At 36.8% G+C, this 24,985-nt stretch overlaps 1 protein-coding gene across 1 annotated transcript; it reads right to left on the minus strand.

The window, feature by feature from the left end:
• Positions 1-365: 365 nt before the first annotated feature.
• Positions 366-24,098, minus strand: LOC104081172 (calcineurin-binding protein cabin-1-like; the record flags this gene model as incomplete). Its single annotated transcript, XM_009583805.1, has 7 exons — positions 23,856-24,098; positions 21,441-21,773; positions 20,621-20,772; positions 19,835-20,050; positions 9,199-9,377; positions 7,160-7,497; positions 366-479 (listed from the first exon to the last, which is right to left on the minus strand). Coding segments are annotated over exons 1-7 (1,575 nt in total), but the record flags the coding sequence as incomplete, so codon positions are not given.
• Between the last annotated feature and the right edge of the window lie 887 nt (positions 24,099-24,985).

The following is a 24,985-nucleotide window of genomic DNA, read 5'->3' on the forward strand; positions in this document are numbered from 1 at the left end:
GAAGTGCAAGTCTAGATGAAAAACAGTAAACAAGAGGATAATTAAGATGAATAGAATTAGAATTTTTATAGCGGGCTCAACCATCAAGTATATGGTAAATGATGCATAACTGAGAAATGTTCGTGCTTCTTTCCTGATGTTTTCAAGCTCATAAGAAATAATCCTTCTAATGTGGTTCCCTTCAAGAGAGGAAAATCCCAGTAAACATCTCTATAACACAATCTTGCCTTTCCTTTAGCCACCCATTTAATGCACCTTTGCTGAATTTCACATTACTGTCCCTTCGCAAACCTTTCAAGTGAGAAACAGGTGTTAAAATGATGGCTGAGAAAGTATGGGTGTGTTTATCAGCTGTATAAACTTACGTTGAAGAAATTCGTCTTGTTCCTCTCACAGAAGAGGCCCTGGGCAGGCATGTGCTTCAGCTGCTGCCAGGGGACCCCGCTGCCCAGCAGCACGTCACGGGCCCACTGCAGGTTCTGTGGACAAAATGGGGCAGGTGAGTTGCAGGCAGGGGACGGAAATGCCACCACAGGTAGATGTACAAAGCCCTCGCTTGCTTTTATTTATTAACCTGCACTGTCTTTCTCATTTTCCAGGTAGCTGCTGTTCCAACAGTATTTGTAGAGGCATGTGATTTGGGGAAGACATCCCTCAGGAGAGAGAAGCCAGCTTGCCTCTCAGAGCAAGCATCCAGACTGATCAGCCCCAGCAGAGAGGTTAGTCACTCCCCTACAGCTCCTGAATCCAGCCTCATACCAAGTTTTGCTTTCTTGCCTTTTTTAAAAGCTATTATTTAAAAAAACCAAACTTAATTTCATTGAGATCCACCTTCCATCTCTTCCATCTGTCACCTAAGAAACCTGAACTATAGGTATGTTTAAAAACACCTTAACTTTTTGTTAAAAGTTGAATTTTAATGCTCAATATAAAATAATTTACATATAAAAAGATAAACTTTCTCAGCAAACAGTGGAACTCACTGTCCTGGGTATCCTGCAGCCTTCCTCCACACACCAGGCCCCTCACTGCCCCCCCCAGCCCTCCCTGTCCCTCAGTCCCTCCAATTTCCCCCCACATACACACGCTTGAAGCCACCCCTCAGCTCTGCCCTAGGGCTAACTATCTGCAAGGCATACCTGCCAGCGCCCAGCCTAACAGAAGAGCCATCTTTAGGCTTAAACTGCAGCCTTCTTTTAGTGCGGTGGTGAATTCAGGCCTTTTACCTCTATCCAGCCATTGCCCTCCATGTAATTTCACTTAACCTCTCTGGAAAACTCCATGCCTGTCATCAAATTTGGTTAATAGTGCTCAGTGAGTTAACCAGAAAGTATCGGTAGGAGACGAAATGCTAGACAACAATCAAAAATTCATAAAAGCACTACCCCTCTAAGAGTTCAATGCATGAACATCTCTTGTGTAGTTGAGAACTAGGGACAGCTGTTGGCTCCCGGCAAAACATTACTAACAGATGGTACAATTATTAATTGTAAGGTTTCACTGATGGAAGTTTTGCTTTGCTTCATTTTTTATTTCAGTATTAGAAAGTGGCATTCGAGTCGCATTAGACTGGCTTTTTTAGATACAACTTCACTACAGAGCAGATAAAACAAAGAGGAAGATGTTTGGTTCATAGAGACAAATGAAAATGTTGAATTCTGATTTGTGTTCTGTGGGTTGGAAATACGTTTCTGTGAATCATAAATTTGATTAAATCATGTCCATCCAAGAAGTATATTCCAGTTGTAATATCTTTTTGTGTGGGTGGGTGGGTATGATATTACAATAATTATAAAGATTATAACGATTACAATAATTATAAAGATTACTGTATTACAATAATCTTGTAAAGATTATTTTCTTTACAGGACTGGTGAAACAGTAAAAGCCCTGCTCAACCATAAATCCTTTTGTCCTAATGACAGTAATCATGCAGAAATCTCCAATGTCTTACCAGAATTGAAGCATCCCCTCTAGCAAAATGCTGATTACGGATTCATGTGCAAGAGAGCTGAACACTGGAAATACTAACCAGATATTTACAGATGTCAAAAATCCTTCATTCAGAGAGCTGATATAGGTACTTATACAGGACCTTCATGATTATAGTGTACGACAGTTGAGGGGATTTGAATAGCTTTCTTTTGGTATGGAACAAATACATGTTCACTCATAAATACCACAAGGTACGCTCTCGCTAGTCAGGGGAACAAGTAAATTTAATTATTATCACCAAGTGTCAAATTTAATTAAGATTGAAGAAAGCAAAGTATGTAAACTTAACTGTATACTAACTTTTTGCTATGCTACTTCTTTTGTAATATGTATTTCTGTAATCCTATTAACCTAAGCCTGCAAAATACTTTGAAATACATACAGAAGAAAATACAACACACAAAAGAACCTACAAAAATCTGGTCTTCTGTGAAAGTCATCCTGTTTTGAATAAAATCAGAATCCAGAAAAAAATAAGCCTATCATAACATCCAAGATCCAGGCACATAAATGCTTTATTTTATGCCAATCATAGTCATCAGAAACAAGTAAATTCCAAGTGTGAAAACAAAGTAAAAAATTGCCTAACGTGTGGCAATCTGAATCTTACAGTTAAAACTATCACATAAAAATCAAAGGAAAACAAAACCCTTAAGAAAGGTACCACTACAAAGCTTAAATATAAAATCCCAGTCTAAACAAATTTAAGCTATGAATGTATTCCTGATCTAAGTTTTACGATAAAAATATTAAGAGATCATTAAGTGTAGCGTCATGCTCTGGTGATCTGCTGTGCGCATTATACCGACCATCCATAGGCATGAATTTAGTACATATAATTCATAGGCTTTTATTGAACAAGATGATGACAGTAACCTAGCTAGGAGGAAAAAAGATCATTCAGACAAATGGGGCAATTACACGGTAACTTCACACAATCAAAACTAATAGGAATAAAAGATGTAGTTACAGATTTTCCAGTACCCTTCTCCTTAAATCAGCATGATCAGTTATTCCCAGTAAATATGCCTGAGCAGGTCTCAACTCATTAGATTTCACAGAGTCTGCTCTGCTTAGTTTTTAGCTGATAAAGTTATTAGGAGTAGGTGAAGGGATCCAGGACATAGCAAAAACGATTTATTCTTCTTGGCACACTGCTTGCCAGTCTGAAATGCTGAATTTTGCTGTCTGACTCAGGGCAATTATGAAGTACTCTTTCCAGTTCAGCTGTTGCCTCCCACATCTTCATCACCCCAAGATTCAAAGACAAGATGACTGACAGGGTACAATAACTTGCAAAAAAGTTTACTAGCATTGTTACAGTGGAAAAGGAAAATCTCTTATAGTCAACCAAGTGGAAATCTGAGTTACCTGAGGTGGATACCCCTTAACTCAATTGTGTCAGAAGTCATCTTTACCTAACTTGGAAACTCCATAAAGTGTTGTTGAGAGGTGTCCAAAACATCCTACTACACCTTAATCCTTCCCTCTATTTTCTTTTATAGTCTGATAGAAGGCTTTATCTCAAAAAACCCCTAGTGCTACTGCATCAAATAAAAGCAAAACAAAAAGACTATTGACCTTCAAGTGTAGCCTTTTGAATTAACTGTTATTACCAAACTGTTGCTGCTTGAAATGCTTACATCTATTATGCCTACAAAATATGCCTGTCTCTAAGTACATATTAAACCTGCATATATATATATATAATCTTGTAATTTTTACATGCATGTATTATGCCTAGTTTGACTAAATTGTCATGCTACTGACATTATGTTATACCTGACATTAATTTCCCCATTGAGGGCTCTGTTAATAACGGACATAATATAAGATACAAACTTAAAAAACCTAAGTCATACAAACAGTATTTGTGAGCAGAATCTTCTGGGATTTACAGAGTATTTTTTATTTTGAGATAAAAAAAGCATATAAGTAAATATTTTTATTTCCTGTCAATCTGCTGGTTGCAGAGTATCAGACCAGTTCTACATACTGATCCATAAAGACCATAAGGCAAATACTTTTCACAAAACTTTTTAGTTATACTGATGAACAGAATCTTGCCAAGTCCTATCTTCTCCCTCCAAACTGTGCCAACACTAATATTGCAGGTAAAAATCACAAGGATTTGTGATCACAACGGATGAGGATTTCAAGACAGAGACAAGGTGAATGGGAAACGAAAACTACTGCCCAAACGGCAATAAGTAACTTCTGAAAACTCATCCTTACTTTCCTGCACATTTATTCCAACAAAAAACAGCTATGTACAAATTTGCTCTGATAACAGAATAAAACAAAGAGAAACAGCCTCCAAAGAGTAAGCAGGATTTTGCAGGGGGAAAAAAAACAGTACACATAGCCAAACAAAATGTTGAAAGATTTTGAAAAGGATGTTAAAAAAAGCACTCACAACTATTTTTACTAATCTCGCAACAGCAAAACCGGCAATACTGTAAAATGGGAGAAAACAGATTGCATATGGAAAACTTGTTTTTCTATGCACTATGGAGACCTGCCAATCCTCTCCTTTCCCAGCCAACCATGAATTTTGGCCATCAGTCTAAATTCTTCATACAAATTCCTGGCACTGGTACATAAATGATGAATTTTCCAAGATGGTTATATGCATTTAAAAATTAATTTCAGCTTTCTAAAATTTACCAGTAATCCAGTCTGCCCGCACAGTAACTCAACCTGATGTAATTTATCTCATTCTTTAAATCAGGCTTATCATCAGTATATCTAAGCATACTTCTTACTCCAGTTATTACTGAAAATGCATAGATGCATTTTGTCTTTTAAATTTGTTCAGGAGTATAACTCCCACTAAAGACATATTAGTGTACCATTAAAACACAGACATTTGACAATGCTCTACAAAAGAACCTGAATGAATCATCAAAGAAAGAAAATTACAATCTCATGAAAGTATGTAGTATACATATATCAGTAGGAAGATTTTTTTTTGCAGTGTTGAGTAGTTGTTTGTTATGCAGAGAAGTAGAATCATAGAATCATTAAGGTTGGAAAAGACCTCTAAGATCATCAAGTCCAACCGTTAACCCGACACCACCATGCCCACTAAACCATGTCCCTAAGCGCCTCATCTACACGTCTTTTAAATACTTCCAGGGATGGTGACTCTATCACTTCCCTCGGCAGCCTGTTCCAAGGCCTGACCACTCTTTCAGTAAAGAAGTTTTTCCTAATGTCCAGTCTAAACCTCCCTTGGCACAACTTGAGGCCATTTCCTCTCATCCTATCGCTTGTTCCTTGGCAGAAGAGACCAACCCCCACCTCGCTACAACCTCCTTTCAGATAGTTGTAGAGCGCGATGAGGTCTCCCCTCAGCCTCCTCTTCTCCAGGCTAAACAGCCCCAGTTCCCTCAGCCGCTCCTCATAAGACTTGTTCTCCAGGCCCTTCACCAGCTTCGTTGCCCTCCTCTGGACACGCTCCAGCACCTCAATGTCCTTCTTGTAGTGAGGGGCCCAAAACTGAACACAGTATTCGAGGTATAAAAAAGGACAGTAAAACCCAACAATGCTAGTCAAAGCCAACCTGGTAACTACTAGGCTCAAACAGGCAGGATTCAATTTTTCTGAGTTCCAGGAGGAGATGTGTTTAGACAACAATGCATATTTCATACAGAAAAACATTACAAATCACTAAGTTGATATTTATATAGGAAGAGAGGTACAAAAAGCAAAAGAGAAGGCTTCATCAGGAAAAAAAAAAGAAGAAAATATTTGGAAGTAGTTCCTCAGGCAAGGATATGCTACTTGAACCAATAAATTGAAAACGTGCAGCCTTTTTTGTTGAATGTTGATACAAAATCATTTGTCAGCAACAGTAATGACAGATTGCAGGAATCTATGGCTCCTATTAATGATTAGCTCCATGGAAAAATTAACAACTGTCACATACAAACAGCATGAGAATGTTTTCAAAACAAGCTATCTTTAAAAAAATGGTAATATGTTTCTGGATCACTGTACAGCCAAACAGAATATTCATCATCTTTCAGTAGATTGCTAAGACATGCTACTGCTCAATTCACAGCAGTACTGTTAGTATGTTTTCTCCTATAAGGCAAGGGGTATGATTTGTTTCCATTACCTTCCCTTCCCTATTATTCACACAAGCTTCAGTACTGGTGGGGGAGAGAATTCAGGAAGCCATGCAGAGCAGCATATGACATAACAAGACTTCCAAATACAAAATCTGTGAGTTCAAACCTCCATTATGACAATTAGTGAAATAACTCTGATAATTTCAACCTACTATTCATACATGTTTTACTAACTGATATTTCAGAAAGACAAAGGATTATAATAACGTAAGTAAAATAAAGAATGACAATTTTAAAACCAAAACAATGATAATTCATAGCAGAATGCCTTTGAAATTAATTTTATTATGATAATTTTATTATGCAAGGGTCATGCTGGAGGAAGCAAGTTATTTTGCCCTCACCTCAAATAGGAACTGATACTATTAAAGTCACCAAGACATTGTTATTCCTGTTTAATCCAAAATCACCGGCTCGTGAGCAGTAGAATCTCTGACAGACTTTCACTCAGTGGTTTCTAAACAGCAAATAATTTTGTCTTACTCAAGATGCCCTCTATGCTCTGACAGTAGGAAAACTTTCATTCTACAAAGACCGGAGATACCCAGAAAGTCTGTCTGTGTCACATGATGTGTTTACACCAATAGGGATGGAATTTCTGCTTCCAAATCGCTTTTCAGTCCACTTAGTAAAATAAGTAATTGCTGTCATTTTTACGAGAACATCTTAATTTATGTAATACCTAAAAGGTAATTCTCTGCTGAATGACAAACAATTACTTAGTTCAGTAATAAAAAAAAAATTTTCAACTCAACTGGCCTGATTTTTTTAACTTTGATTTTTAGTCATGGAAGTTTACTGTGTCTTTGTCTTTGCTAGGATAAAAAGCCTCTTATATTAGATCTTATCTCCAGACAATCTAGGAGCTGAAGACTTCCCAAAGCATAGTTCCAATCCAAACTGCATTAAACAAATTTACCTGCTATATTTTAACACTGAAACTTCTGAATTAGTACAAATGACAATACAGTTTGTTTACGCGGGCAATAAACACAGCTAGTCAGCTATTGTATCAGTGGTCTACTCACCTTGTGTGTTTTACTGTATGTGTACAGATATGCCAATCTGTAGAGGCTCTTGTAGTGCTGGGGAAAGCGGCTGAGACACAAACAGAAGGAGGCAATACACTGTTCTGTCAGGAACTTCCGCTGTTCCTCAAGGTCTGCTGGAAGACCATGAGGAAATTCAGATGCATCTCCACAAAGTTCAGCTTTCTTTTTGCAGTCCCACTGTGAGGGTGGGGGGATTGCAGCTTTGAGGGGATTGCCAGAAGCAGACTGAGGATCCACCAGAGTTTTTTGGCCAGTAGGCTCAGCAGGATGGTAAGATTCTGAGCTCTCCAGCAGCTCTTCTGACTTTCCTGCAACTGGAACATTAAGAGAAGACAAAAATGACAATGAAAATTACAAAATGGCAAATGAAATACACAAAATTAAATACAACAAATGGTAATCCTTTTCTTCATTAAAGCATAGACAGAATTATTGAGTGGTTCCTGAAAAAATTATGACTATTTCTGATGTTTAATAAATAAGTAACCTTCAGCTCATTAACAAACAGAGCCACACACTGATGTCTCCATTTGGGTTTTTCCCTGAACAATATTAAGAATTCAGCACCCCTTACACAAAGCAGGATTTTATATACTGTTGGAAGATAGCGGGGGGAGGAGACACACGACAAAATAAAAGTGTAAATTCAGTAAAATTCTATTGCAAAGAAAGGAAGAAGGAACAGAAAATTAAAGCCATTCTGCCAAGTGAAATGTGTTATTCTTAACAGTATACCTAGAACAACACAATTCCAGAATACAATTTAGGCTCAGATAGAATGATTACCAGCAGCTACATTATCCTGGCCTTCTGGATAATATAGGACCTACAGTTCCATCCAAATATTTTTGCAATTAACTTGATAACTCATAGTTCATTTGACCCATCTTTTCTTCAAGGATACCAAATCTTACTTCAGAAAACATCTGTGACAGTGGCAGCTTCCACATTTCCTGTTAGGTAGTCATTACTGCTGAAAACATTCATGCTACATGCTGATTAATTTTTTTAACTTTGATTTTTAGTCATGGAAATTTACTGTGTCTTTGTCTTTGCCAGGATAAAGAGCCTCTTACATTAGATCTTATCTCCTAGCACGGTAGAGATATAATAAAATATACTTCATCCTCAAATATGAAGCTGCTCCTTAACTTTTTCTCCAATAAGGCTGAACTTTGAGTCAAACACGTTTTCCAGAACAGAAATTTTTCAAAATTTGCTTGGACAATCTATGTATCCATTACAATTTTACTCTACAGATAGCTTTATGGAAAAATACAACATTTGTTCTAATAAATGTCAGTAATGTACCACATTCTGGTTCCACAACCAGGAAAGGTGGGCAAAATTTATACATTGGTTTTGTTTGTCTTTCCCCTGAAGCCCAGCCTCTCTATCTTCTGCCACATACAACTGTGCAAACATCAGACAAACGGAAATTCCAGCTAATGGATTTTGAAATAATTTTTCCAGTGGAATACAGAACACTTAGTTCTATTATATATGGAAAAGTTTGGTAGAGAGTAATTCCACTTCTCCACTGAAATAAAGTATCCAATGGAATAAAACATCAAATTCCCCTACTTGTGCTCTTCTATATACTGAATATCGAGCTGCTACTGGGCCAGAACAAAAAGAGCATCTATACCTGGGGAAAAGAAAAAATGTTTTATTTGAGATCATCTTCAAATAACTATTCCTTAAATTATTTGGACATCTGAAACATTGAAGAAAGAGTAAATAATAACCTAAAAGAAGGCAAGCCCTAAAAGGGCCACCACAGACAGCTGTGTATTGTATTCTTTTCTTTGTGAGGTTTAACAGGTAGTACAAATTGGGATGATGGCCACATAAGCAAAGCACAGTTCCAATTTTAAGCTACACACATACATGCAGCAGTAACGCCTAATTAAAATTCTCAGTCACAGTGCAGCATATTTCAGTGCTTCTGCATGCCAGAAGAAACATTTCAATGAGAATATACCAGCTGACATTATCTATTAAATCAGGCATACTCTTTTCCTCTGTAGATCCCAGGGTCTCTTTGCTGGGCATCAGTGTATCAGCACAGGTAGTAGAAATCCTCTTCTCTGTGTAAGTCTTCCTCAGGCTGTCTTGAGAACTGGCAGGCTCATTAAACATATCCTGTGTGGAACTGGAGTCAGAGAGCACTGCTGCAGTGCTATCCTGACTCCTCTCTGCAAAAGAGATAAAGAAGGAATGCACCATTTCATACTCATCAAGCTGTTACTTGCATCTTGGTAACAGCAACATAAAACTGCAGCCACTCTGCAAACCTGTTACAAGTTCAATACAGGATCCTTACCAACCACCGATTCTGTTGTCTAAAAGGTATTTATTTTGTCTACTTCATTTTCATCTCACCTCTTTGTGCTAAGAAATTAAAACCCCAGTCTTCTTTCTCTAGGTATTATTTAAAACTAATGTAATAGAGAGCTCCCTGCCCCACCACATTTCTTCCTAGAATATAATCCTGGAATTTGATTCAAAAGCAATGATGCTCAACTTTGGAAAGCAGTTAGGCTGAGGACGCAATAGTTCAGCTATTATGGTCCTATAAAGTTTCCCGGGTTTACTGTGCCATTTACCTTGAAAAGCACCCAGTATAATTTTGAGTCTGACATAAACAAAGCTCAATTGACAAGAAAAAAACATGAACAACAATACTGGTAAGAATTACTCATGAAGGACAGAAAAATCAGTACCATTAGAGGGCAAAGACTTACAGGAGTGATCACTAATGCCATCTATCCTGCAGGTCTTAGATGCTGTACACCAAATGTTCTGAAAGGTGATTTGATACAGCAAACAAACAATCCATCAAAGAACTAGGTCTAAGATAGACAGGAAATCTTTTGGACTTGAAGGCAGTAGACAGAAGAATAGGAGAAGTGACTTCACCTTGACAGAGTGGAGTAGGGTACGTTGGCTGCTGACTACATTACAGTCACAACTAAGGCGTTAATCTGCTCATAGCTGTTACAGCACAGGAAAAGTTGTACGGGATCATGACTTTATCGGGGGGCTAAAATTCACACCTCAGAACAAAAAGGCAAGTGAAAACCCTCCACCCAGGTCTGAAATCTGCCTGATATAACCCAAGTTCTTCTACATCAAGGGTTATCAGAGGCAACCTTGCATACCTAAAAAATGCAGCTTAGTACCTCCAGCAGAAAAATGCATGCATATTCTCACACAGATAGGAAATTGGCATTTTTCTGTAATAATGTGCCAACATAATTCAGTGTCCAACAAAAAATTTCGATACAGGCAATTCTCTCTAAATCTATAGCCCAAAAGATTAATTTCTTGTTTCTGCTTAAGATACAGGAATAGCTTAACCAAGAGGCATGTTACATCCATTGTCTAGGTAGTTCCACTGCATTCTTATTCATTAATTTTCTGGATAACATCAAGAAGAAAATTTAAAAAGCAAAAGTCCTTGCTTAGAGATGAGCTGATAATTTAATTAAATTTCTTCTGTTCCATCCGAATTGCACTTGTTCAGGAGAGAGCTAAGGGCCTCCTATGAATTTATTTTATCAAGATAAATCCCTTTGCAGACCTTCAGCTTGCAGATCAGGTTCTGCTTATTAGGATTCCAACAAATTTAAACCAAATTTGATGCACTCCGTAGGCTTTTCACTACCACACAAAGAAAACCTTCCCTTTCAGGGAACAAATCTTAATAAAAATGTATCTTGAAAAGAATGGGGGAACAGTATTTGCTTCCTAATTGGAAGTTATATAGTTGGTTAATGACTACAAGTTTAATACAGAAGGAATATAATTATAAAGAATGGAAAGAGAAGGATTCTGAAGAGAGGTCAGTCAAGCTTTAAATGACTCATTTATAAAGCTTTAATAACCTTCTGTGGTACAAATGGATACTATTGAACTTCCAGTTGGCAACAGGAAAAACGTTTACAGTAGCTCCCTTGATTTTTTTTTTAAAGGAAGTTTCTGCATCTGTGACAAAGAGGCTGAATTACTCATCTAGGGAAGAAAAAAAAATGGCAAATTTCCAAATGTTGCCGTAAGCCTGGAGGTCAGTTCTTATGTGTGGGTTATGACAGATGAAGCATTAGAATGTAAATCAAGAACTGCTAGACCAATACGCGAGAGTGATATCAGATCACTAGGAAATTGCACTAACTTCTCAGCATGCAAAGATAGACAATGATTTAGCATGTTACATTTCAAATGTATGCATGACAGGGAAGCTTTTCCCTATGGGGAACAAATGAAAATACCTCCTTACAATTAGCTAGCTATTTTGATTTTAAGTTTCTGCTAAAATGTGTAGGTCTAGGTATGTATGTTCATCCTCCTTTTCTTTCAATAGATTAACTCTATTAAAAAAAATAATTTAAATGATATTAACATTGGGCTCCTTAATCACTGAAAAACAAAGACAGACTACTGCTGAGACAACTTCCTATTATTTTAGATACTTCTTGAATGCAGTAGATGCTTTCAAACTAAGTGGGCCTGATGAAAAACACTGCAGTATTTCAGAAATTTGCAGCAACCACCAGTTATTAGTATTAATTTCCCAGAAGTCACAGAGGATGGGTAAAGTTCCAGGGAATGGAAAACGAAGTGTAGTACCTATCTTTACAAAGGATAAAAGGTCAAAGCTATTAGCGAACCAGCCTTCATTTTCCACAGAATTATTTAAGCATAAATAAATCAATCCATTTATAAGCACCTAAAAGATAACAAGATCAGTAGTAGAAAATGTGTGTGTATCCAAGCACATATATTCACATGTGCTTGTAAAGAATTAGTAATTCTCAAACCAAAAATGGCCAAAATGTCATGCTATTGTAAAAGCAATTCAGCAAACTATCACCCTTGAATGTATAATCAGTAACTTCGCAGAAAAAATACATAAGAGTCTTCCTGTTCTACTGAGCACTAATGAAAATTAAGCTTAATTACAGTGTCTGTATTTGGGACCCACATTTTAAAAAATACTGACTAACTAGAATGAATTCAGAAGAGAGGAGAAAAAATGAGATGAGACATTAATGAGATGGCATATAAGAAAAACATTGGGAGAATTGGAGTTATTTATCTTCAAGAAGATGAGGGAGAATTTCCAAATACATATGATTAACCAAAATAAAAATACAATAATTGCTCTTCATATTCACTAAGTACAGAGCAAGAGGCAATAGGTTTTAATTGCAGCAAGAAAATTGCCTTTTTTTTTTCCTAATCTCTAGCTTAACTGTTACATAAAGTTAAAAAATTGCATAGACAACCTATGGAATCACTGGAGGTTTTCAAGGACGGGTAGACAAATAGCTATCATTTTAGGTTACCCAAGATATACTTTAATATAACAAAAAACCGCTGTCAATACCTAAATGCTGCACTATGTAATGCAGAACTCACAGCAACTGCACCAAGTCACATCCTAACTCTGCTTTTTTAAAAAAAAAAAAAATCTACGTTCTTCATACATGAAAGTACTATGCTTTTCTAGGCTAACTCACAAATGTATATTATATATATACACTAGACAGACACACAGAATATATTTTTACATTCATTGTGTTATAAAGCTTTTCCTTCATCTGGTAAGAATTGACTGTAGTTGAGACAGTCATTAGTGTTACTCAACCTACAGATCTTACACCACTGCAGTCTGTGACACGTGAGAATTAATTCCAAATTCCCAACTGCTATAGATACCTGTCCTTTTCAAAGATGCAAATCCAAGGAGAACATCAGTGCTTTTTAATAATTTCTGCTATAATTAAAGACAATTTAATGCAACTCTGTGTAATTTAAGAGTTACAAAATTACTGGTTTTAATATTTTGTTTACCTAAGGTATTTTCTTAGTTCCTCCATCTGGCAATAGCAATAAGGCAAGCTCTTCCAAAATGCTAAAGTTATAAGCAAATGATAAATCAAGGACTAAATACTCTTTTGAGGTCCCTTCCTGTAAAGTCTCCTATTATTTCAAAAGCAAAGATAAAAATACAACTGGCTACTAATGTCCCAAAATTATTATCTGTAGTGGAAATGAAGAGAATAGGGAAGAAGGTCTACTAAATTGTGCAAAAACAACTGCAACAAAATTCCTATTAAAAATACGATACCAGATTCTCTCTTTGATATTATAATATTTCGTTTCATTACTCTGTTGCATCACTCCTAAGTTTTAGGAAGTTTTTAAACAACCTGACAAACCGAAATCTCTATTTGATATAAAGTTAAGTATTTCATGTTTATTTCTAAAGATTAAGAAAATGGCACTTGAGAGAAAAATTATGTATTTTTTTAAACTCATTCCTCATAATGTATTCAACTTGTGATATTTCAGTGATTTCTATGTCAGACTATATCACCTACTCTGCCAACAGGTGAAAAAGAGCAGCTCTGGACAGAAGATGTGAAAAGGTCAAAAGAAAGAATCTTGTTAACTTTCCAAGAGATTAGTAAAAAAATATTAATTATTATTGGAAAGATGTCATTGAGAAAAAAGAACTTGCGTGTTCACATGTACTGCCAAGAGCTTTATTCTATCACAGCGAGATCCTGCCAGTCACTTGGATAACTAAGTAGCTATTATCATTACTGGAACACATCTGTCTTAGATATTAGAAAAATATCTGTAGTCTATTTGACTTAATTCTATGCTTAAGAGCATTTTAAGATTAATCTTATCCTGAACAAAACAGGTTTGCTGGGTTGACTTCCACGCTTCCCTATTCCACGCTATTCCTCCATACCAGAAAAAGCCTTTGTCACTTTGCTCCATTAGCATTCAGGCACAACACCTGCATGCCTACCAATTAACAGTAAAAAGTTGTGTTACACTTTGGGGAATCTAAATGAGTATTTAATTTAAAAATGCAAGAGGAAAAAAAGGCTCAACATTTCACTAGCCATTACCCTGGGCCAGCATTCTACCATATGCACCATGAGCCCTGTGGACCATATGTTGTAAGCCTTGTTACCTAAACTGTGTCCACTCACAGGGCTGAAGGAGGGAAGAGAAGAGACAGTGATGTGTTATAACATAAGTGACCTGAACTAGCGGACGTACAATCCTAATGACAGAGATCTTACTGCTAAGTATGCTGACCAGGTAACATCTCTCATGGTACAAGCTTATATAATTTATTCTCAGGGGAGCTGAAGTACCAATGAATGAGGTATTCCGCCTTTGTCAATTAATTACTATGCAGCTCAGTAATCATGTTGTCTGTCCTCCATCCTTTGAAATTTTTCGGAAATTAAAAAGAGGGGGGAGAAGACCTCTGAAACACCTGCATATGGGGGTAGATAACAGGCTCAGAGAGCCAACAGGGTATAACTCACTTTTTCTGAATAATATCTTTTTCTGTCTTAAATATCTGAAGGAAAATGTATGCCCAGTTATTATAAGAAGGTATCTGAAATGTGATAAACAATCAGCTACAAGTCAAAAAATCAGAAACGAATGGCACAGAAAGCTTTTCTAAAGAGCTATATACATATGCTAACTCAATTTACAGTAAAGAAAAATCCTTCTGCACAGTTCAGAGCTTGTGAATAACTAACTATATATTATTAACAAAAATAATCTTGTCTCATGCAATAAAGGTTCACAGGCTGCGGATGTATAGACTCTCTCTCTTTGTCCTGCCTGCCTGGCACCGTATCTCCCCTCTTCTCTTTACTTGTATGGATGAGCGTTTTTCTTTATTGGTCTTTAGTCAGAAACATGGTGTATCACACAATTCTCATTCTTGAAACAGATTCCACCCATAACAGAAGACAACATTCAGCTCTGTATCAAAAGGCACTTGCACATTATTAAAAACAAAAGAACTGCAGAGATTTGCATGGGAGCAGATTAATTTCTTGAGGACAGCAAGTCCTCCGAATGTTTAAAGGGAGTTCTCTTATAACATGAGTCAAAGATGAGAGTCTGTGTTTTGTCTGGCTGCACTGAACACTGAATGTGTTTTGGTAACTTGCAGTCCTATATTGCTGTTCTTCTGTTTTCAGGTGCAGAGCAACAGAGTATCTCATCAATGTTCCATTTATTTAGTCAAATCCTTTTTACATAATCTCACACCAAAAGTTAGTGTGATACTTTTACTAATCAGAGAGAGGTTAAATTGGGGAAAGGTAAAAATGGAGCATACTGCAATAAACTAGATCTGATTCATTTTTCATGTAGTCCAGTATGCAGTGCCCATGAACATCCAGTACCACATGCCAGAAAAGGATATGTACTGCAGACCGAAAGATTTCATTTTAAACTGCTGGAGAGAGAGAATTTTGAAGGGTAAGATTTTAATGTTCCAAAATGCAATGTGGACATTCTTTTTATGCACAGAAATATCCACTCCATCTTAGAAGCTTATTTAGTTTGGCATGAGTGACAACCTGGTACAAAAAGTTTCTCAGAGATCACCTTTGTCTCATCAGGATGTTGAGAACATTTACAAAAAACTGTGCATCTTCATAACATTTGCAGAATTACAGACCAATAAACTATGAAGTGAGACTTCTCCAACAGCATGAAGCAAGTAGCCTTTCCCAGTGAGTTTATCATGCAGGTTTTGCCAATTATTAAAAGCAAGCCGTGACAGGTAAAAGCAGGAAGAGAATGCCTGGGAAACAGAGATTTGTATAAAGGTTAGAGGCAGCACGGGCAATATTGGTTGCAAAAGCAATCAGGCAAAGACAAACACAAAAAAGGACGATTAGGTCTAACTACACACAACATACTACATGACGTGGATGAAGACTTAAACAATATGACATTTTAACACTGCAGTAGCAATGGATACTGAATACATCATCTGCATAGCACCACAATAATACGGAATTGAATATCAACACAACAAAGGCATATTACAGCAAACAAGACCTCACAACAATCTCCCAGTCCACTTTTTGGGAAACAGATTTCTCATTCAGATTTATTTTTTTGATTTTAATACTTTTACTGCTTTCTGAACTAACTTTAATGCTTAGCACAAAATTTAGGTAAATTTAAACTGCTTGAAGTCTGTACTGCGATTGGTCTTTAATGACTACATACATCCAGCCTGTATAAAGAAGGACAATCAGCATGTCTGTTTTGGTATATAACACTGGCCATTTAGCTGTGTAAATATGGTGACATCTCAAGTAATGATAGTCTTGGTCCCTGCTGAGTTCCTGTTTTTTCTTGTTTCCTACTTTGGTCTTGGAAAATAAAAAGAGTCTACACCTCAGGCTTCTACTATCAAATGCAAGTTTTCATTTTGAAGGGTTATAAAACAGCAACAGGCAGGGGTGACGACAGGAAAGACAGGATTAACAGAAGGAAGGAAAAGATGTTGCTGAAAGGAAGGACAAGAAAAGAGAAAGGAAGCTGCCCATTTTACACACATGACAGCAGCTAGTCAGCCAGCAAATAACAGCTGCCACTCAGCAATACTTCTGTCTCCTTGAAGGAGATATATGCTAGCAGCTGCCACGAGGAAAAAGTAGTTTAGTTCCTTTACAACCTATATTTACTGGTTCCTTTCTCCCATTTCCATTAAATATATGACTTAAACTAGTTATCACCAGCATTCACTGGATATAAAGCTTTTCAATGCTCTCAACTTTAACAGCGATTTCTGCATATCCTGGTCGTCTTTTTCCACCAGCAAAACGTGCTGAAGAGCTATAACAACACATTTAAATATAATGTATCTGAGACAAGTTTGCCCTCACAACTGTACCTATCTACAGATGAATGCCTGAAGATCAGAGTCCCAATATTTTCAAGAAAAGACATCTGTCTGTACAGTAATTCTCTCCTGCTTGTAATGAGATCTGCTGCACTAGAAGGCACATTTTTTTGGTATCTTGTTAAAAAAAGAAAAAAGAAACAAACCAAAAACCCCACAAACAACATAAACTTAATAGAAAAAATAGGGCTTAGAAGGAACCGCAAGAGTTCATCTAGTCCATTCCTTTCTCCATCAGGATAAATTACATCTCCACGATTCCTGGCAGATGGCTGTATTGCCACTTTTTCAAGACTTCCAGTGCTGAAATGTTGCAGTGTTATACTATCCCCAGGAATATATTAGTGTGTTTCACTTTTTTTTTTGCTAAATAGTATTTCCTAATGCTACTCTAACACTATTTTCTAATGTCCAGATTGAAAATGCAATTTAACTCTAATACCTTCTGCCTCCCATGAACATGGAAATCCTGTTTTTTTGCCTCTGACTCTTTGTACAGCCTTTGACACTATTGAGGTTACACTGCTGTCATGTCTCCCCTTAGTCTTCTCATCCCTAGACAAACCATCCCAATTCCTTCTTTTTTTCCTCGCAGGTTATGTTTTCTTGAAGCGTAGCACCCAAAAATGGTCAAAAGAGATCCCACAGGTCAGCAATGACAGGGATCCCAACTAGCATGTTTGCTTGTGGTAACATATGAAGAGAACTTTATAGGTAAGACTCTTTATAATGCTCTTATTTTGTTTATGCCACATATGATCAACAATATCAATACAAGAGTAAGAGTAAATAAGAGTACTGTCAGGCCTCAGAAAGAATAAATATCTAGGCTGAATTTAGGTCCAAATATTCATTCTGTGAACAACAATATAGACAGTTTCAGAATGGTAAAAAACATAAATCTAAAGAGTAGTCAAATGATGGATATTTTCTTGCTATTTTTAGGAATGGTACAATGGAAATGCAGGCACCAGTTTTCTTCAGTGATGTGATTACGTGTAAGATGTCAAGAGCATTTTACTTCGAAAGTATGTATTTTAATACAAGTAAAATGCAAATGCATGCAGAGGAGCACAGTATATGTAATAATATAAAAGTGGAAGACTTCTAAGCATTGCTCAGCCTGTTAGCTCTCCTTCCATCTGTAACAGCCCCAAGGCAAATATTTCAGTTTTCTGGGCCTCTTCAATATGCTGTATGCAGAGTTTAGTTGTGCCAGCAACTTACAAAACATTATGAATGATGCAGTACTTTGCAATTCTACTTGTCATGGTTACACACAGCCTTCCTAAAGATCACCCTAACTCCGCTTCTTTCAGCAGCTGACATTTTGAATTGCTTTGACAGCAGCTAAGATTAGTCCTAGCTAGGCTAAGCTAGCAGACCAAGAACTGCTACTTCAGCCCTGGCAAAGGTAGACATTCCTTAGCTTGCACCTTCAGGCTTTGCTAAGCAGCCAACTTTGCTCCCATCAGGCAATTATCATGCCACAGTCCATAATATCTTACTTTGAGTGAATGTACTAATGACACATATTGGAGTATTTAGCTAACTTATGTATCTCCTGGGAACATTTCAACAGTCTTCAGGATCTAAGCAGATGTAGTCTTAGGCAGAACTGCTTCTCATAGGGAATATTACTTAGGAAATATTTAAATATTTGCTCCCTTCTGTGTTTGCTGTGTCAAAAGACATCAAAAGGCTAATATAAGACCCTGATCACTGTATAACCCATTCACACTAACACACTACATATGATATCAAAACAGTCCAATGAATTACTCCTTATTGAAATGTAAGCATGGATAAAATGAACATTTCTCTATTCAATTTAGTGAAAGAGATGAATGATCTTCTGTCAGTTTCATCAAGAATTATTTGTTGGGGAAAAGGAATAAATTCACCTTGAAGAGTTTCCAGGCATATGAACGTTTGTGTCAACAAAGTTATTTACAAATTACCGTTCTTCAGAAAATGACAATAGGAAGCAGCCCACCCTCCAGAAATAAACTCCTATCAAGCAGAGCATTTCTGTGGGGTCTGCCACATTCTACCAACGCTAAGCTATACGTTGCAGATATTTTGCTCCTCCTTGAGTGCTGACACGCATAGTTCCATATGGATTAACAAATGGCCAGAAGAGCAGAATCGGAATAAAATTCCTAGCCAAATAATAATGTCAGGTTACTTAAATAGTAAATTAATTTCTACTATATATGTATATTGCAAAATCTTCAATAACACTGTGAAACCACCCTACCTTCTGCATTTATAAGCCAATTATTTATTACATCACTTTATATTCTATAGAGATGAGCTGCTAACCAGTCATTGTAAAAATGATAAAGAAAAATTAAAAGATGAAGTCTACTGGACTGTCATGCAAATCACTTCGTGCTGATACACAATATATTCAAAATAGTTGCCACCTGCCTCCTTCAGAAAAGGATAATACTGTTTTGTTTTGCCTTTTTAACAATTTGTCTTGTTTCAGCCACAGTTCAAATCTTCACCTGGTCATTTCACACAGGCAGTGAAACAGTGTCCAGTCTTCTAAAGACTGGACCCACATCTTTCCTAATAAACTCAGACAGACATGTAGCTCTGGAGAGAAAAAGAAAAAAAAAAAAAAAAAAAAAAATCACTGAAAATTCAGTCAGCTACATACTCCTCCTATCGACATTCCCATTTTGACTAAGCGACAGGTGCCAATGGTGGCAGGTGACAACTTGGAATTTTGTATTTAAAGCTCTGACTGTACATTGATTCTATTTAAAGCACTGAACTTATAAAGGTAATGAGCTTCAATATTGCCCGTGTTACCACAGACCCATCACCCTCCTGGAAATGAGCAGTTTGATCATTCCTGGTCAAACCCCCCATGATTAGAGCACCTCCCTGTGCTGCCAGTATTGAGAACAGGGACTGTACCGTCCGGCGTTGCCTGCTGACGGGGTTTTTTACATTTGACGTAATCGTGGTCAACTGGAGTGGCTGTGTAAGGTGGGGATGTCAGACCTGGACCGGAGGATGAGGGGAGGGAAGTCCCAGGGCCCGGCACTGTTCCAGCTGAAGAGTGAGAGTCTTCATCAATCATGCAAGCTTTTTCCCTGGGAGGGGCAAGGAAAAAAAAAAAGTGTTAACATACTAAGGACATATACAAAGAATAAAAGACGACTACATGTTCTTACAACATTTCCAATACAGTAATCAAATCTTGCTAACAAATTCTAAATGATGGATTTTTAGTACAGGTTATATTCCTCCCTTGTCGCTGGTCAATAGTAAAACATTCTTTATTTTGTAGTTGCTAATGAGACAAATTATGAGGACTAAAGTCTCATATCCTCTAAAATAAACACCATTTGCTTTTGCATTTGTTAACAGTTGATAAAAAAAATAATTTTATTAATAAATAAAAACAATGGCTTCAAGATCACAAGATCAAAATGGATCACAAGATCAAAATTGTTCTATTTTGTTCCCTTCCCATCTACACTGTGCTAATTATTGAGAAGACCTGAGTAGCATATAATCTCGGTACCCGACAACTGCAAACATTAGAATTTATTCTAATCACTTTGTTTTGTTTATATTTCATTCAGCTTCATTTTAATAGTTTATTATACAGTAGTTTATAAGTATGCTTTCAGAGCATACTCCTGGAAACTAGCACTCACTTTTCTGCAACTTTTGGGGTGTTCTTCTCCTCACCCCTGGCAAATGGTCCCTCAGAAGCTTCTTTCATGAAACTAACTAGTATCTCTGCATCTACTCCAGAGTCTGGTTTCCCCACAAGTTTCAAAATAGAAGCATGAAGGCGAAAGTATACCTAGAAAACACCAAAGTCCATTTGGTCAGTAGAGAATTCATCGCTCTGCAACGTATTATAAATAGCCTCTTCTCTGTAGAAACTGCAGGAGTTAGTAAAGACAGTAATCTGTGACCTAAACTTACCTGAATAGGACTTTTCCTGCCTTTGAAAGTTGCTTGTAAATTACAAGATCTGCACACTGTAAAAATTTTATAGCTGCAACCTATGGAATACAACAATGAAAGCAGACCTGGTCTCCTTGGAAGCAAGTCACCACTGGGTATGTTCTAGATCCACTATTTTTACCAGACAACACAGTGAAAGCAAAGGTGTTATGACTACTATTCCAACTCATGCATGAAGTTATGCTTTCATAGGTATGAGATGCTTGTGAAACCTATCCACATTTGATTTTGATAAAAACTGACTAATGAACTGTGTGCAGCAAATCCAAAAGTGGAATTTCGGCCTGTCTGTCCAATACTGAGGCTGTAGACATAAACTGTCTTTAAAACAAAACCAGCCTGAATAACAGGCTCCATTTTATTCTTCAAGTTAGTCTTATAAATGTTCCCAGATGCAGAGCACCATATACATACGCCTAATAATATGAACTAATAATAACTGGTATTCCATTATCTGTAGAGAACAAGGTTGTCAAGCCTACGTATTTAATTTTCTTTTACCTCCAATGCTTCCATGGCAAGTTCTGGTGGATTATGGTAATGAATCTTCTTTGGATATCGGGCAGCCTCCTCATGCAAGTAATGACCTGCCTGTTTGTAATGAAGCAGATAGACAACGGGAGGTTGTTTCTGCTTCTCTGCAATCTTTCCCAGCATGTAGTGAATAAGCCACTCCTCTTCATCGCCATCTCCCTCACAGCGAGATGCTGACGTAAAACACAATTTGGCTGTCTCCAACATACTGTCTCGACCCTCTTCCATCTGTGATCGAATGAAGTGTTGAGAATACATGAATTCACTGTGGCTGGGATGAAAAATTCTAAAAATACACCCCTGCATATAAAAGTGCATAAACAAGGTACATAATTTAAAACATTTTCAACCTAAAAGACACAGAACATATCCAAGTGATCAAACACATCCTGACGGCCCACAAAATGTGTTTATGGATAGGTTTTTGTTCATTCCCGTAACTGCTGACACAAATAACCAGAACAAAACAGTAAGACAGCAGTGTAAGAATATGCATATAAATACAAATCTGAAAAATAACAAGCCAATATACATGTCTACAAAAAGTAATTTTATCACTTTTTCAGAGCTGTAATTATCTTAACTCTTCAAAGAAAAAAGAATTATTTGTTTTGTTCTGCAACTAACGTCTGCTAGAGCCACTATGGACCACTATCATTTGTGAAGAAATGTCTTCTATCGTGCTTGCAACGCATCTAATTTTGAGCTGAATATGGTAAGAATACATTTCCCACCCCCCCCCAACGAAATTAAAACCAGCAGCATAAATTAAGGTTAGCTGCCAAGACAGTCACATAAAAAACTAGGTCAAAAGATGCATTAATGTATTTTTCTCTCTTTGAAAAAGAAGTTTATAAATTTAAATTGTTGGGTTATAGCAGTATCCTAAGCACTTGTTGCACTTCAAGAACTGTAATATACTCTTTCCTTTCCTAAATATTTTGTAAGGAGAAGAGAATAATAAGGTTTTTATGTATGAGAAACACATTCCTGAAGAGAGATATCCCTGGGAGGGAGTTTACATTGTTCCAATTTATATTTTATTATAATAGAGCTTTTCTTAGTAAATTATGCTATTCTAGTACATTCAGTTGACAAAAGGAAGATTCAAGTAGTCTTAAATAAACATTCTGATTTAATCCACAACTTAAGATGGCAGCTCTGTATTGTACCTTTTATCTGAGAATACAAAATAACCCCAGCATTATACCTGGAATTGTTCAGCAAGTCCCTCATAGCCAAGAGGCTGCAAGTCAGTAAGACCAAACTTTTGATAGATCAAAGGCATAAAATGTAATAACTTCATTTTCTGAGTAGTTAGTTTTGGAGCTCTTGGATGTAATAACCCTCAGAAAGAAAACTCTATTGTTAGCTGTCATTTCAAACATAATATTTAATAAACCATTTGTTCTCCTTTAATATGCATGCTTACATCGTCTTTCTTTTTAGAGGGTCAAATGCTGTGTAAGTGTCTACGGGAAGTGCAATGTTAATACAGTTATATAGGCAGCTGAGACGCAAGACCCATCTCCTTGCTGTAAATATGTTCTCCTGGAAACAAAGGATGTTCCCAATACTGTTCTCTATAGTTCAAACACTGAAAGTTTTTACAAATTACAGCAGACGCTCAGGCGCAGCACTTCTTTTTTTCATTCTGCTTCCAGCTGTGGACTACATAATATTAGTAAGTCAGAATAGTTAAATCAGAAATAGAGTTTACTGGTCCAAAAAGACAGACAAAACATTTTCCCTAGCAACTTTTATCACTATCAGAGAGTATTTGGAATTGCTCATTTTGGCTTAGCAATAAACTTCATAATAACTCTAACTTTTTCATCATTGTAATGCATAAAGAGCTAATGAATTTATAACAACTTTTTCTATGAAAATGCTATCAATCTCCTAATTTTGATATTTTTTTAAGTAAATAGCCCAGAAACATAGAAAAGGGAGAGGATGTCTTTAGATACAAGAGATGACATATGGACACAGATATCAGAGTAATTCCTGATCTTTTCACTATTTAAATATGTATACATTTCACCTTTTCCTGGAAACATTGTACGACATTTACAGAAAAGTAAGGTAAATATAATTCCCCTTTCCAGAAGGTTACAATAATTTTGTGTCACCTTTGAAAGATAATTCAAAGATCAGGCTCAAACTAATTTCACACAGGAAAAAGAAAGAAAAAAGCCCTTTAAATATTGCTTGACACCAGCAGCTTATATGAATGAATATTAGAATTTCCAATATTACTAAGTAACCATATAGCCTAATATGTGGTATACAGCATGTAAATATTTAATTTAAAAAGTTATTATGTTAGAAAAGATCATTTAAAATATTTAAAATTTCATACTGCTCTCAGTTAGATCCCACCTGCTGCACAACTTCAGGGGGGAGTTCGGATTTCCACTGTTTGAGTTGTCGGGATGCAAAAGAATGTAGGGCATAGGAAATGGTGCCGTATTCTATCCACAAGGACAGATTAGAGCCGTCAATCTCTAGGGCTCGCTTGAAGCAATTCAAGACAGGAGTGGAGTGCTTCCAGATTGGGCCATCACTTTTCAATTCATTAGAGTTCAACTTGTCCTGAATACGACTTGCTCGAGCCAGAGCCATGCCAGCCCATGAATCAAACCTAGGCAAGCAAGGACATAACACATGAACAATTTCCCCCTAAACATTACACTGAATGGCATACACAAGATTCATTTTATTATATCCGCAACTTTCTCATCCTTTCATCATATGCTCTCTGAAAACAGATTTCTGCAGCTCCTCCTCCCCTCATAGTGGAACAGAGGCTGTATAGCCTAAATCATACAGATTTTATTAAAAATGGTTTCCTACTAAAGCACTGTCCCCAGTAATTGTCACACATGAAAAACAGATGAAACAACAAGGTTTATTTGCCATGCAAAAATAGCATATCTATACTTCTAGTGGTAGCACTCCCATTGATTTCTTTTCTCAGTAACCATGCTATCCTGTCCAAACACTGCCACCCTTTATTTCTGTATGTCGTGGCTTAAAAACCACGAAGAACCAGGACACTGTAGGCCAGCAGACAGCCATTATGACATTTTGTATTGTTGGACTGAACTGTGAATGGTCTTTATTATCATCATCATTTTCCAATATAAAAAAATTACAAAAACCAAAATGCATTCATGTAGGAAAATTCTGAACAACAATAGATTGCTTACTGAGGTGACTGTTCAGGATCAAGTCCTGTGTTTATTAGATCATTGGCAATGCAATGTGAAGAGTAGTTTTCGTATTCCATAATCTCACATTAACATCTGGGGTCAATGGCTCTGGAATTTTTCAATTTTACCATGATTCTGACACCAAAGGAATAATCATAATGTTCTCACATTTTTGCTTGTAATTTCTTGCTGATTTAAACTGAAAACCCATTTCTGGGTCAAGTGACCTCAATAGTCAGATTCCTGAGGGGAATGGAAGGGGAACTGTAATACAGACATTTAAAGAAGTAACATCTC

This window comes from Fulmarus glacialis, unplaced genomic scaffold (assembly GCF_000690835.1).
Source record: "Fulmarus glacialis isolate BGI_N327 unplaced genomic scaffold, ASM69083v1 scaffold23548, whole genome shotgun sequence".
In the NCBI taxonomy this organism is placed as follows: Eukaryota; Metazoa; Chordata; class Aves; order Procellariiformes; family Procellariidae; genus Fulmarus; species Fulmarus glacialis.